This window comes from Lissotriton vulgaris, chromosome 5, assembly GCF_964263255.1.
Source record: "Lissotriton vulgaris chromosome 5, aLisVul1.2, whole genome shotgun sequence".
NCBI classification, from domain to species: domain Eukaryota; kingdom Metazoa; phylum Chordata; class Amphibia; order Caudata; family Salamandridae; genus Lissotriton; species Lissotriton vulgaris.
Window position 1 is genome coordinate 1,999,931,748 of NC_141693.1, and position 15,847 is coordinate 1,999,947,594.

The following is a 15,847-nucleotide window of genomic DNA, read 5'->3' on the forward strand; positions in this document are numbered from 1 at the left end:
TCAAAACCGAGTGAGTGTGCGTGCGTTTGTGTCTGTGTGTAAACCTTCTTGGTGAAATACGACGGACATCTCGCCTACTAAAAGCACCTTACCCAACCATTTATTAGAAAATGTTTATTGGTGGGGGGGGGGGGGGGGAGAGGCGGTGTAACACCCCTGCTAATAAATGTATTAGTGAATACTAGATTGGTACAGGAGCTGTCAGTCGGCTGTAGGGAGGTGTCTGTCGGACTTCACTTGAGATGTATTTGCTCACTCAGACGAAGGCTCCTCCAGATGTGTGCGCCTCGGCCTGCCTCTCAGATGTGCGTGGGCGCGGGGTATGGGTCACAGCCTGCGTCTCGGTAGCCACCACATACCAGACCACAGTGGCACCCGTTCCACACGCTGGGGAGTGTTGGGGTGGCGGTCTCTCCTCCCCCGATTCTTGCAGCATGTGTTGATATCCTGCTTTTTAAAGCTCCGAGGGGCTGTAAATAACCGGAAACAAACCATCCCTGCAGCCGAGGAATGCGCCGGCCCATCCATTAGAAATAGTGTTTGCTTACCCTGTCTATCACCCGCAGCTAGCAGGAGCGTGCAGGCAACGACATCTAGCGGCCAGCCGGGGGTCTGCAGCGTGAGGCTGCCCTGATGCCAGAACGCATGCCCCGCGGGCTGTTCTGAAGGGTGCTGCCAACCCAGCCCATTCAGAAAACAAGCACTTACAATGCAATGGTCTCGTCTTTGTTAAAGTTAGAGCTATTGGCATTGCTCATGACATTATTTTTGTCTTTAAAACACATAATGGCATTGTCATTTACAATGCCAATAGCTTAATCTCTCGCAAATGCGAGACCTATTGCATTTGCACGCACACACGCACCCACCCAGCTACACGCACCCACACACACAGAGCCACACACACCCACACACACCCACACACACAGCCACACGCACCCACACACACCCACCGACCCACCCACACACCCACCCACACACACAGAGCCACACGCACCCACCCCCACACACAGAGCCACACACACACACACACACACACACACAGACACACACACACACAGCCACACACACAGAGCCACACACACAGTCACACACACAGAGCCACACACACAGAGCCACACACACAGAGTCACACAGAGTCACACACAGCCACACACACACAGAGCCCAACACTCACACACACAGCCCAACACACACACACACACACACAGCCCAACACACACACACACAGCCCAACACACACACACACAGCCCAACACACACACACACACAGCCCAACACACACACACACACAGCCCAACACACACACACAGCCCAACACACACACACAGCCCAACACACACACACAGCCCAACACACACACACAGCCCAACACACACCCCCCCCCCCAACACACACACACCCCAACACACACACACCCCAACACACACACCCCAACACACACACACTCCAACACACACACCCCAACACACACACCCCAACAACACACACACACCCCAACACACACACACACACCCACACACCCCCCAACACATACACACCCCCCAACACATACACACACCCCAACACATACACGCACCTCAACACACACACACCCCAACACACACACACACACCCCAACACATACACACACCTCAACACACACACCCCAACACACACACACACACCCCAACACACACACACACCCCAACACACACACACACACACCCCCCACACACACACACACACACCCCCCCACACACACACACACACCCCAACACACACACACACACACACACACACACACACACACACCCCACACACACACCCCACACACACACACACACACACCACACACACACACACACACACACACAGCTCAACACACAGAGCCCAACACATACACACAGAGCCCAACACACACACATACACACAGAGCCCAACACACACAAATACACACAGAGCCCTACAAACACAAATACACACAGAGCCCTACAAACACAAATACACACAGAGCCCAACACACACACACACAGAGAGCCCAACACACACACACAGAGCCCAACACACACACACACACACACACACACACACACACACACACACACACACACACACACACACACACACACACACACACACACACACACACACACACAGCCCAACACACACACACAGAGCCCAACACACACACACAGAGCCCAACACACACACACAGAGACACACACACACACAGAGCCCAACACACACACAGAGCCCAACACACACACACACACACAGAGCCCAACACACACACAGAGCCCAACCCACACATACACAGACCTCAACACACCCACCCACACAAACACAGCCACATGCACAGAGCCACACGCACCCACACACACACAGAGCCACCCACACAAACACAGCCACATGCACAGAGCCACACGCACCCACACACACAGAGCCACACACACACACAGAGCCACACACACACACAGAGCTCAACACACACACACACACAGATCTCAACACACACACAGATCTCAACACACACACACAGATCTCAACACACACACACACACACACACAGATCTCAACACACACAGATCTCAACACACACACACAGATCTCAACACACACACACAGATCTCAACACAGACACACACACACACACACACACACACACAGCCCAACACACACACAGCCCAACACACACACAGCCCAACACACACACACAGCCCAACACACACACAGCCCAACACACATACAGCCCAACACACACACAGAGCCCAACACACACACAGAGCCCAACACACACACACACAGAAACGGCACCAGAAACACTAGAGGCACAAACAATCTGCTGCTGAAACCTCGAAGATTCCGGAAGGAAAAAACCTATAAACGCTCCTTCTCAGGAATGGCACCCAGGATCTGGAACTCACTCCCTCTCGAAACCAGGCTCATCTCTTCCACAACACTCTTTTTAAGAAAGAAGTAAAAGCTATCCTCATGGCTAAATACACCTGAACTATTATTTCGGACTATTTAAAGACTCTGCACCGATCTGTACTACTTGTTTGACCCCATTGCTTATTTGTATTACTTGTATTATTGATTTACATGATTGGCTTTGCCCCCACCTATTGTACTGTTAGCTTCATTGACTTACCTGTTTGACTATGCTCCCTCATGTACCCATTCTTTGTAAAGCGCTCTGATATCTGCAAAGATCTTGTCCGCGCTATATAAAACTTTCAAAATAAATAAATAAATAGAGCCCAACACACACACAGAGCGCAACACACACACAGAGCCCAACACACACACACACACACACACACACAGACCCAACACACACACACAGAGCCCAACACACACACACAGACATACACACACACAGAGCCCAACACACACACAGAGCCCAACACACACACAGAGCCCAACACACACACAGCCCACCACACACACAGCCCACCACACACACTGCCCACCACACACACACAGAGCACATCACACACACACACAGAGCCCACCACACACACACAAAGAGCCCACCACACACACACACACACACACACACACACAGAGCCCACCACACACACACACAGAGCCCACCACACACACACACAGAGCCCACCACACACACACACAGAGCCCACCACACACACACACAGAGCCCACCACACACACACAGCCACCACACACACACAGAGCCCACCACACACACACACACACACACACACACACACACACACAGCCTCACACACACAAACCGAGCCTCACACACATACAGAGCCTCACACACACATACAGAGCCTCACACACACACAGAGCCTCACACACACACAGAGCCTCACACACACAGCCTCACACACACACACAGAGCCTCACACACACACACACAGAGCCTCACACACACACACACAGAGCCTCACACGCACACACAGAGCCTCACACGCACACACAGAGCCTCACACGCACACACAGAGCCTCACACACACACAGAGCCTCACACACACACAGAGCCTCACACACACACAGAGCCTCACACACACACACAGAGCCTCACACACACACAGAGCCTCACACACACACAGAGCCTCACACACACCCACAGCCACACACACACACACACACACACACACACACACACACACAGCCACACACACACACACACACACACACAGCCACGCACACACACACACACACACACAAAGCTTCACTTACTGGCTCAGGCGAGGGAGTTTCTCTCTGTAGTGTGGCCGGTCTCCCTTCCTCGCTGGTCGGCTCCCTCTTCAGGCAGGCACCGGCAGTGGGCATCGCGCCCCCTCCGCAGCAATAGGCGGCGGGGCTCTCTTCCATCGCTCCCTCCAGCGCATGGGAGGCCCCGGAACAAGCACACTGCTTTTCTGCCTTCACTCGGGCCCCCTCCTGGGACCCGGGACTATTCCTAGCAGCACTCCAGGCGGGGTGGGCTCCTGACCTCCTCCCTTGAAGACTTTATCGTTGTCACGTGAACACGGGTGAGCCGCTGGGGAACAGAACCATAAAAAAACATTCCCAAATAAACTTTTAAGAAGTGCAGTATGCATGTGCAAAAAGGACCAGGAAAAGAACTGCGCCATTGATTAGGATTAGGTCATCGTGGCTACTGCTTAAATTAAGAATGTTCACTCTGTCAATGAAATATGTCTTTGGCAGATAAATAAACCTTTCGAACTTTGAAGGTACCAGGAGAGGAGCGTTAATAATTGATGGGCGCGGGTCAAGTTTAGCTGGACCGCACGGAGTGATATGAAACAATCGTGTCAGCAGGCAAAGACCTATGTTTGTTTAAGGAAGGCCTCATTCACCCTGGCAACGTGCACATGAACGGGCACACTGGTTTCTGGTAGGCTTTGAACCTGTTTTCCCAGCCCTGGCATCCTGCGCCAAGGTTGTGGGAGCAGAGCGCTCTCCTGTCACTTCCGACTGAGTGTCTCGAGAAGGGATGGCCGCGTGTGCAGGTCCTGAGTGCTGCACAGTGACAACTGCGACAGCTCTGGCCTGGGACTGACGGAGCATGGCTCCTGATCTGCCCTCCTCTGCGGGAGGCCCACAGGGTCCTGACCGCGCTTCCGGCGGTCCGGGAGGCGCCTGTTTCACCCGCGGAAATGATCCACTCCACCAAGCGCGACCAGGTAAGCTGCTGGGGCTCGGGTGCAAGGGTGCCAGGGGGCAGGCGTGGTCTGTGCCAGTTGCGAGCTGGCATGTGCGAGGCATGGTCTGTGGCAGGAGCACACAGAGTTTACACTTACAGCGCCGTGTCCGATATTAGCCGGACTGGGGTAGCTGCTCCGAACAACCCGCAGTGCTTACCATGTCACTCCTTTTTCTTGCATAGTCGGGGAGGCTCCCTGCATGCCTTTACTGCACACTTACAAAGCAAGGGGGCAATAGGCTCGAAGGATGAGGCTTTCTAGCTGACCGACAGCCCCCGTGATAGAGAAAAGTAAACAAGCCGTCAGGAGGGCAGTTGAACGCCACCATGTTTCTCCGAGGTCCAGCAGAAATGCTTCGGAGAAACTTGCTGTCATTTTCCGACTGGGGGGTGTGTTTTTCTTTCTCTTCTCTTCCCATTGGCTGGAATGTAAAATTCCAGCCAAAGGGAAGAGGAGAGAAAGAACCTAAAAAAACACGCCCCTCAATCCGAAAGACGGGGCTTAAATGGACAGACGTCCCTCTTCTCCAGTGGCTGGCCTCCGTTTAGGAAGCCAGCCAATGGAGAAGAGGGGCGGGTTCAAGCCCCCACTCTGGAAAACATAAAATCTTGCCGGCGAGACTGCGCAAGCGCAGCCTACGCAGGCCGAAACCTAAAAATGAAACGAGCATTCGCAATGCAAAGGTCTTGCATTATGTTAAATTTAGCACTATTGGCATTGCAAACGAGAATGTTTGCTAGAATTTTTTTTCTAAAAAAATATCTTGGCAGTAGCATAACTAATAAAAGAATATCCATGAAGCACAGAAAGGACTCTATAAGCCACATAAGGTATTTCACCCTGCAATAATGAAGGAGACAACCCATCCCCAGGACCTAGGTCAGGCCGCCTTATTTATTCCCAAGCAACGGTGCTCGCTGACGCACATAGGAAGCATGGTAGAGCTTAGACTGCTGCTCTTGTCTTGCTCCCACTTGCTCAGATCCATGATGCACACACTGAAATTCAAGTGTGCAGGATGGAGGAAGGTGTAACACTACATAGGCACAAGAAGACTGCAGAAAGCCATTCGCCTAACACAGTGCTTTAGCTTCACATGTTTAAAGCTAGAGCACGTCGTGCAGCTATTGCTGCATAATTAAATAAATAGAAAAAAAAAGTTGTTTGGCCGCCGTATTTTTTCTATTTACTTTTGTAGAAATTATGGCATGTCGCACTTTAGCTTAAGATATTTAAAACGAAGGCGTGATGCACTGCCATTGCTGCAAAAGTAAATACATGGAAAAGAAATGCGGTGGCCGCCCGTGCAGCATGTCTTGCCTGCTTCGGCAAGACATTCATTGCCTAAAAAGGGGCTGTCCTCATGGAAAGTAACAGGAGAGGGAGGTACTAAGGAGGGACTACTAAGCCTATTCACGAATCAAAAGCCATCATTTACAAAGGACAGTAAGAAAAGCCAATTGAAAAGATAGGCAGAGCTTAAAGTCCATACCTGAAATCAGCATGTCTCGAAGAGACTGTGCAAGCGTTGCCTAGGTGAAACCTAAAAATCCCATCCACGCTAGCGTTTGCCATACTACATGCACTCCGTCACACTCTTACCTAAACCTACTAAAAACATGACATAGTAACCCACCAAATCATGGTTAAGAATGAACATCAAATTGGCCTAATGAATCAAATAATAAATATACAACTATAGACATGCTTATTTGTAAGATATTCATGTAATTATAGATTCAACATATCATCTTTAGATATAGATCCATATATATATATATATATATATATAAAGAGAATTTGTGGAATCCATAATTACATGAAGGTCTTACAAAGAAGCGTGCCTGTAGCTTTATAGATGTTTATTTAATTCATTTTCACTATTGTCTAGGATACGAACAGTCTGTAGGCCTACATCGTCCTTTGATGTTCTGAATTGGGAAATGTTAAGGCATGTACGGTATGTAGTAAGTTAAGGCATGTACGATATGTAGTATGTTATGACACATTTTTGCTAAACTTTAAAAATAAATAATATAAGCCAAATGTAAGAACATTGTCATAATAAGATTCTTTGAGAATGTCTGATTTATGAACCTATGTCTATCAGTTAAGTGGAGTTATCCCCTAGTAGACTAATTGGAATTATACCCAATCTATTTGTGTGAAGCTGGCAATTTTGTTCTTTTGATATTGCTCATTCCCCTGGTTTTGCCTTCTCCGTAACTTGTGTTTTAGGGGCCCTCTTCTGACTAGTTATTGCTTTCAGGACAGAGCGACAAAGCACACTGAAGCATTTTAAGACATGCTTCAAGAGTGATGGCCGGTCTGTGCTCAGTGCTAATATCCTTAATTACTGTTTGGTGCAGAGGCTAATGGTGGAAGCCATGTCCGCGCCAAGTTACTCCATCGCTGTTTATTTAGCACAGATGCCTGTAGTGATCCGCACAGCTTACCCAGTCCTGACAATACTGTTTTGGAAAATTAATTAATGGGAATAATGCATATCAGGCTGAAATGTAAATACAAGCATAGCCTTCAAGTGCCATCTTAACTGCTACTTCAGGCTTATCGACCTATTCTTAATATGTTTAACAGTAAAGCGGCAAGTCTCAAAAGGCTCCGTACTTTGACCAAAAAAGAGGCCTGGCTGAAGGACCCACATGTGTCCCCCTGGATGTCTTGGGTAGCGTATTATCCATCACATGCGTGGAGAGGCTTCTCTGAGATAGACCTGACATACATGTCTTCACATCGTGGGTCGGTCTTGGGTTGCTGTAGAAGGGAGAAGCTTGCCTGGACACGATCAGAACCAAGTTTTAGTCTCCTGTCTGGTGGCATACGAGGCGGTGTGTACTGCTTTCAGGACACAGGAATGGCTGCAGCGCACTGTAATAATGTCAGTTTCGCATTTAAATTCCAAAGAGAGAAAGCAATGGAGCCATTCATTCTATTTTGGTGTATCTGTGCTGCTAGTAATGTTTAGGGTCGGACGGTGGTGTCCATCTGAGGCTTATCATTCTTCTCTTGTCTTTTTCAGACTCCCAGCGGTCCCACCTATCTTCCTTCACCATGAAGCTGAAAGACAAGTTCCACTCCCCCAAAATCAGGCGCACAAACTCCAAGAAAGGGAAGTCGGTTGACCTGACTGTGAAGCCAGTGGAGAAACCGGTGAACAAGGTGAGTGGAGCAATGCTGTGGATTGAGCCTTTAATCTGCCCAGATGTCTGGAGGGTGCGGGGCGGCCTGCAGGGCAGGTGGAGAGGATCTGACAACCCCGGGGATCACTGACTGAGTCCATGGACCTCTAGCAGCTTCTTTCCTTCTCTCTTCGTGTATTGACCCTTTATCCTGCGCAGACGTCTGAATGGTGTGGGCGGCCTGCAGGGCGGATCGAGAGGATCTGACAACCCCAGGGATTGCTGACCCTGAGTCCATGGCCCTCTAGCAGCTTCTCTCCTTCTCTCTGACATCCCCAGGGATTGCTGACCCTGAGTCCATGGCCCTCTAGCAGCTTCTCTCCTTCTCTCTGACATCCCCAGGGATTGCAGACCCTGAGTCCATGGCCCTCTCGCTGCTTCTCTCCTTCTCTCTGACATCCCCAGGGATTGCTGACCCTGAGTCCATGGCCCTCTAGCAGCTTCTCTCCTTCTCTCTGACATCCCCAGGGATTGCAGACCCTGAGTCCATGGCCCTCTAGCAGCGTCTCTCCTTCTCTCTGACATCCCCAGGGATTGCTGACCCTGAGTCCATGGCCCTCTAGCTGCTTCTCTCCTTCTCTCTGACATCCCCGGAGATTGCTGACCCGGAGTCCATGGCCCTCTAGCAGCTTCTCTCCTTCTCTCTGACATCCCCGGAGATTGCTGACCCGGAGTCCATGGCCCTCTAGCAGCTTCTCTCCTTCTCTCTGACATCCCCAGGGATTGCTGACCCTGAGTCCATGGCCCTCTAGCAGCTTCTCTCCTTCTCTCTGACATCCCCAGGGATTGCTGACCCTGAGTCCATGGCCCTCTAGCAGCTTCTCTCCTTCTCTCTGACATCCCCAGGGATTGCTGACCCTGAGTCCATGGCCCTCTAGCAGCTTCTCTCCTTCTCTCTGACATCCCCAGGGATTGCTGACCCTGAGTCCATGGCCCTCTAGCTGCTTCTCTCCTTCTCTCTGACATCCCCAGGGATTGCTGACCCTGAGTCCATGGCCCTCTAGCTGCCTCTCTCCTTCTCTCTGACATCCCCAGGGATTGCTGACCCTGAGTCCATGGCCCTCTAGCTGCCTCTCTCCTTCTCTCTGACATCCCCAGGGATTGCTGACCCTGAGTCCATGGCCCTCTAGCTGCTTCTCTCCTTCTCTTTGACATCCCCAGGGATTGCTGACCCTCAGTCCATGGCCCTCTAGCAGCTTCTCTCCTTCTCTTTGACATCCCCAGGGATTGCTGACCCTGAGTCCATGGCCCTCTAGCAGCTTCTCTCCTTCTCTCTTCGTGTATTGACCATTTATCCTGCGCAGATGTCTGGAGGATGTGGGCGGCCTGCAGGGCGGGTGGAGAGGATCTGACAACCCCAGGGATTGCTGACCCTGAGTCCATGGCCCTCTAACAGTTTCTCTCCTTCTCTCTTCAGAGTTTGAGTCGTTTGGAGGAGCAAGAGAAAGACGTGGTCAGCGCCCTGCGATACTTCAAGACCATTGTGGACAAGATGGCCATCGACAGCAAAGTCCTGGAGATGCTTCCGGGATCTGCCAGCAAAGTGCTGGAGGCCATCCTACCCCTGGTGCAGGTGGACGTGCGTGTCCAGCAGAGGTGAGTCCTCCAAATCTTTTCTCTTGAAAGACCTAGTGTTGGTGAGCGGTCGGGCATACAACTCTCTGCATTGGTGGAATCCACAAAACCTTTGCAAGGGCCGACCGTTCCAGGAGCCTGTGCCACAGATTATCCTGACGACGGACGCTTCTCTCCAGGGTTGGGGAGCGCATGTACTCCAATACACAGTGCAGGGACTATGGACACTACAGCAGAAGAAGATGCACATCAATGTGTTGGAACTGATGGCAATCTTCATGGCCTTAAAGGCGTTCAAAGTACGTCTGTGCAACAAGGTCGTGTTGATCCGGACGGACAACATGACGGCAATGTACTACATTCAGAAACAGGGAGGAACACACTCTCCGCAGCTGTCTCATCTGGCTCCGAGCATGTGGAAGTGGGCCATTCAGAGGAACATCTTCCTCATGGCAGAACACCTCCCAGGAAGGACAATCAGATGGTGGACCTGCTCAGCAGGCACAGCCACCAGATGCACGAGTGGGAGATACATCCATCAGTACTCCAGCCGTACTTTCAAACATGGGGTCATCCAGAAATAGACCTGTTCGCCACAAGGGAGAACGCAAAATGCCAAAGCTTCGCCGCCAGGTTCCCACACCCGCAATCGCAGGGCAATGCGATATGGATGAACTGGTCAGGCAAATTTGCGTATGCTTTTCCCCCAGCACCCCTGATACCGCTGGTGGCACGCAAGCTCAGGCAGCACTCGATGACTCTCATCCTGGTTGCTCCAAAGTGGGCTCGCCAACCATGGTACACCACGTTTCTGGAACTGTCCGTGGTACCGCATCAAAGGCTTCGTCTCACACCCAGCCTTCTGACGCAGAGCCATGGCGACATTCAGCACCCAGATCCGCAACAGCTCAACCTGGCGATCTGGCTCCTGAGGTCCTAGAGTTTGGCTACCTTAACCTTCCTCCAAATTGCATGGACATCATTCGGGAGGCAAGAAAGCCCACTACTAGAGCCTGTTATGCGGCCAAATGGAAGTGGTTTGTCATTTATTGCGCAAACCACAACATCAATCCACTAGATGCTTCCATTCAGAACATCATTTGTTACCTGTTTCATCTGTACCAGTGTAATTTGGCATATACTTCCATCCGCATTCACCTGTCTGCGATGGCCGCATACCTCCAGAATAGACAGCACCTTTCACTTTTCAAAGTGCCTGCTATCAAAGCTTTTCTGGAAGGACTCAAAAGGGTCATTCCACCACGGACCCCACCAGCTCCAGAATGGAACCTCAATGTGGTTCTTACAAGACTGATGGGTCCTCCCTTTGAGCCACTACATTCCTGCGAACTTCAGTTCTTGACTTGGAAAGTGGCTTTCTTAGTAGCAATTACATCGCTACGGAGAGTTAGTGAGCTGCAAGCCCTCACAATCCAGGAGCCATTCTTCCAGGTTCATGCTAATAGGGTAGTGCTCCGCACTAACCCTAAATTTCTACCCAAGGTTGTGTCTCAATTCCACATAAACCAAACAATTGAGTTGCCAGTGTTTTTTCAAAATCCTGAGTAACTGGCGGAGCGAATGCTCCACACCCTTGACGTCAAGAGGGCCCTAATGTATTACATTGACAGGACCAAGGATTTTAGAAAAACTAAGCAGCTTTTCATTGCCTTTGCGTCACACCACAAAGGTAACGCTATTTCCAAGGCTGGTATTGCTAGGTGGATCGTGAAATGTATTCAAATCTGTTATGCAAAAGCTAAACGCACTCTTACAATTCCACCAAGAGCCCACTCCACCAGAAAGTTGGGGGCCTCTATGGCCTTCCTTGGAAACATTCCCTTAGAGGACATATGTAGAGCAGCCACATGGTCTACCACACACACATTTACTAAGCATTACTGCGTAGACGTGCACTCCAAACAGCAGGCAGCTGTAGGGCAGGCTGTTCTCAAGACACTTTTCCAAACTGCTGCAGCTGGCACGGGCGGCCGCCGCTAATGGAGGGACTGCTATGTATTCAATGCACAGATATGAATTCAGCAGCCCACATGCCTCGAACTGCAAATGCTACTTACCAGTATGCATCTGTTCTTGGCATGTATGGCTGCTGACATTCATATCGCCCGCCCTCCTCCCCGGCGCCTGTAGCAGCTGCAGTGTTTACATGCATTTCATGCCATGGTCATCACTCACATGGTTCACTCCATCTCGGCCACAATGGCTAAAAACAATCTGGGGATGGAGTCGATGCCCATGCGCACTGTAGTCCAGGGGAGGAGCCACCTATCTCGTGATACTTCGAAGACTCTTCCAGGACAACAATGTGCAATCATCCGGACCCAACACTAGGCGGCGATCTATGCACAGATATGAATGTCAGCAGCCGTACATGCCAAGAACAGATGCATACTGGTAAGTAGCATTTGCAATTTGCAAAAAAGTAAGTAAAACCGGACTAATCGAAAAAATCATGAAAAGAAACCACACAACCCCACTAGCCTTGGCACTTTAACTAGTTTTTAGGCGGATGAGCACAAGTACAGTGGCATTCCTCACATCAAAGAAAGCCAGTGACTTAGGTCTAATACATTATCTCTGCAGGGCTGGGCAGAAGCAAAATGTGAATGATTTCAGCTGTCCAGTATGTGAAGAGGGTTGAAAGAAAGCCTGTGTGTGTGTCTGTATATGTGTGTACATGTAGTGATCTTTTAAAACCTTTATTTTTAATTTGATGCTGGTGAGCTAGATAAAGCTCTCTCTAGACAGATCTAAAATTGAGCTTAAAACAGATGAAGCAAGCAAGCGTGCTGTGTTCAGTGACAGAGCAGGCAGCTATTGATCCCGCCTGAGCACTCCTCCCTGGACCTTTATTGAATTTCCAGTAAACACTATTGAATTGCTGACAAAATTCCAGTTTTCAGCAGCTACAAACTTGCCTCCCTGCATGTTCGATGCTGTAACTGCTTTTCATCCCAGGGAGAAACTGCTAGACGAGTAGTTTCCAGAGAAATTGCTTCTGCTTGAACTATTCTTCTAATGAGGGTGTTGCAGATAATATGTGACTTTTGAAAATTTATTTATTTATTCCATTTATATTTATTTATTTATTCCATTTATATAGCGCGTTATCACCGATTGGTCTCTAAGCGCTTGTACTAGAAAACTGATCATTACAGAGAACAGGCAACCAAATTATATCAGACCCCAGGCTTCTCGGAAGAGTACCGTTTTTAACATTCGCCTAAAAGGCAGTAGATTCGGTTCCTTCCGTAAGCCGAGTGGTAACTTATTCCAAGCTGCCGGTAGGGTAGTCGAGAAAGCACGTCCACCAGAGGTGGCCATGCGGTAGCGCGGGCTAACCAAAAGAGTGTCCTCAGACGAGCGCAGGGTCCTTCTAGGGATGTACTGCACCAGTCTGGCTTTAATGTAGCTAGGAGCATTACCATAGAGTGCCTTATGTGCGATGCACAGTCCTTTGAATAAAATTCTCTGCCTAATAGGAAGCCAATGTAATTGGCATAAAAGAGGAGATGCATACGTGCTTCTGGGTTTTCCAAAAATCAGTCTAGCTGCATCGTTCATCACTATTTGCAGTCTTGAGAGTTGTTGCTGAGGGAGCCCAACATGAAGGGCGTTCCGATAGTCCAGACGTCCTAAAATCATTGCGGACACCACCGTCCTTAAAGTGGAGAAAGACAGCATTGGAGCGATTTTCCAGAGTTGCCTTAGGAGGCCAACGCATGTGCCAACCACCGACGACACTTGATTTTTCATCGATAGATTACCATCAATGTGGATGCCCAGGCTTTTCACCACCCTAGCTGGTGTCGGGGTCCGACCCAACTCCTGAGGCCCGAGGAGATCGTTCCATGGGTTGCCCGAGATGGTATTGGGCAACACTTCGGTCTTCTCTGGGTTGATCTTCAAGGAGTTGGTGGACATCTAATTGCTCGTAAACTTTAAAATGTTATGCAGCCTGGCTTGGACTCCAGGTGAATCCTCAATTTGTATGACAATCTCTTTCGTCTGCATAGTTGTAAATCTGACACTCCATCTGATTAAGGGGAGAGATCAGTGGCTGTAAGTATATGTTAAAAAGGAGCGGTGAAAGGGCAGATCCCTGGGGAACTCCACAGGTTATAGCCGCTGATGTAGAGACCAGATCTAGCAGCTGGACCCTCTGCGATTTTCCCTGCAGGAATGACGTTCAGGGTGTTTTCTGGGGCAAGGCCTTTGAAGGGTGCAAGGGTTCCTGCATGACATCTGAGTTGGAGCACTGCAGAGACGGTTCCCTGCAGAGACTTTGCATCAGAAGAAGTTTCAAAGAACATCCTGCATGCACACATGGGACTAGGTTCGAGTGCACAGTAGTGCAGTCCTTCTCCTTTCCTGATGTGGCTCGCCGGGGACTGTTCCCTAGGGTGCTGGATTGGAACAGGGATGTGGGTCCTCTTGGGGTCCTACTGTGCACTTCCAGTGATGTGAATAACCTGTTTCTGCTCAAGTCCTTAGGGTGCAGGTCCTGGAAAAATGCGTTGGGTAAACCCCCTTCACAAAACCCCTGTTTGGACTCCGCTGAGTTAAAAAATTATCGTCCCATCGCCCTATTACCGGTCACAGCAAAAAATTTGGAGAAACACCTTAATTTTTATCTGAGTTCCCTGAACTTGCTTACCTCATTCATTACGGGCCGGTCACAAATAGTTAAGATGGGTCAATTTTACTCCAGTTCCAATCAGTTCTGTGGAGTCCCTCAGGGCTCCTCGTTGAGCCCGACCCTTTTTAACATTTATGTTGCCCCTCTAGCCAGGGTCGTAAGATCCTTTGGGCTGGAGGTGCTATCTTATGCTGATGACACCCAAATTACGGCGTCTATTACCAACAACATAGAAGCATTGGCAACTAATTTTAAAAATTGCATGCAGGCAGTGACCTCCTGGATGGTTGAGAATTATCTCAGACTGAATGTGGACAAAACTGAGGTTTTAGTCTTTGGAAACCAACAGGACATCTGGTCAGAGGCCGGATACGCCCCTGCCCCGAGTCCATCGCAAAAAAACGTGGCATTTTAGTTGCTGACTCCCTTTCCCTGAGCCCCCAGATTAGTAGAGCGGTATCCACCTGTTTTGGGATTATTAGGACTCTCAGGAAGATTTCTCAATTTCTATCCTTTTACTCCCGAAAACTGGCTGTTGTTGCCCTCGTGTTGTCCCGATTGGACTATTATAATGCTCTCTACTTGGGTATCAACAAGGAACTTGTGCATCGACTACAACTGATGCAGAATGCTGCTGCTAGGCTGGTGATGGGCCTTCCCAAATACCGTTCGGTTTCGTCTACAATCAGTAAGCTGCACTGACTCCCTTCTGGCCGAAGAATCCTGTTTAAAGCCCTTAGCCTCACTCACAAGGCTTTTTATAATATTGGGTCAGAAGGCATTGAAAGACTCTTTCGCAGATATGTTCCAACCAAGCAGTTAAGATCTGCCAGTAAGAATCTGCTGGTAATCCCAAAGTTAAGAAAGTAAGAAAGGGGGGGTAGAGCCTTTTCTTCTGCTGCGGAGTCGGAAGGGCAGTCCAGAAACAGACTTTGTTCTTATAGATCGTTCTCTTCAATAAAATGTATTATGCCTTATCCAAAAATGAGCCTCCTGAAAGCGTTCAGACTACTCATTCTACCAGCGCTAAGGCCACCTTCAATACTTTGGCCAGGAGTGTTCCGGTGCTGGACATCTCCCAGTTGGCTACATAGGTGTCCATCCACGACTGCACCAGGCATCACTGCCTTGATTACAATGTCCGTCAGAAGGCCATTTTGTCTGCTTGGTCCTGCAGGATTTCCTGCTCTTAAGTCCACTCCTCACACCTGTCATCTTTTGGGAGGTACTGCCTTGATATCTATTCA

The 15,847-nt window shown here is 49.7% G+C and overlaps 1 protein-coding gene across 10 annotated transcripts in view; it reads left to right on the forward strand.

Moving 5' to 3' along the window:
• Window positions 1–15,847, forward strand: part of RAPGEF1 (Rap guanine nucleotide exchange factor 1) — a 714,396-nt gene that overhangs the window by 240,179 nt on the left and 458,370 nt on the right. For all 10 annotated transcript variants that reach the window (XM_086924774.1, XM_086924779.1, XM_086924781.1 and 7 more), the window contains exons 2-3: window positions 8,206–8,345; window positions 9,783–9,961. In XM_086924774.1, the coding sequence (XP_086780900.1) occupies window positions 8,206–8,345; window positions 9,783–9,961 (319 nt within the window). The remainder of the gene's footprint in view (window positions 1–8,205; window positions 8,346–9,782; window positions 9,962–15,847) is intronic.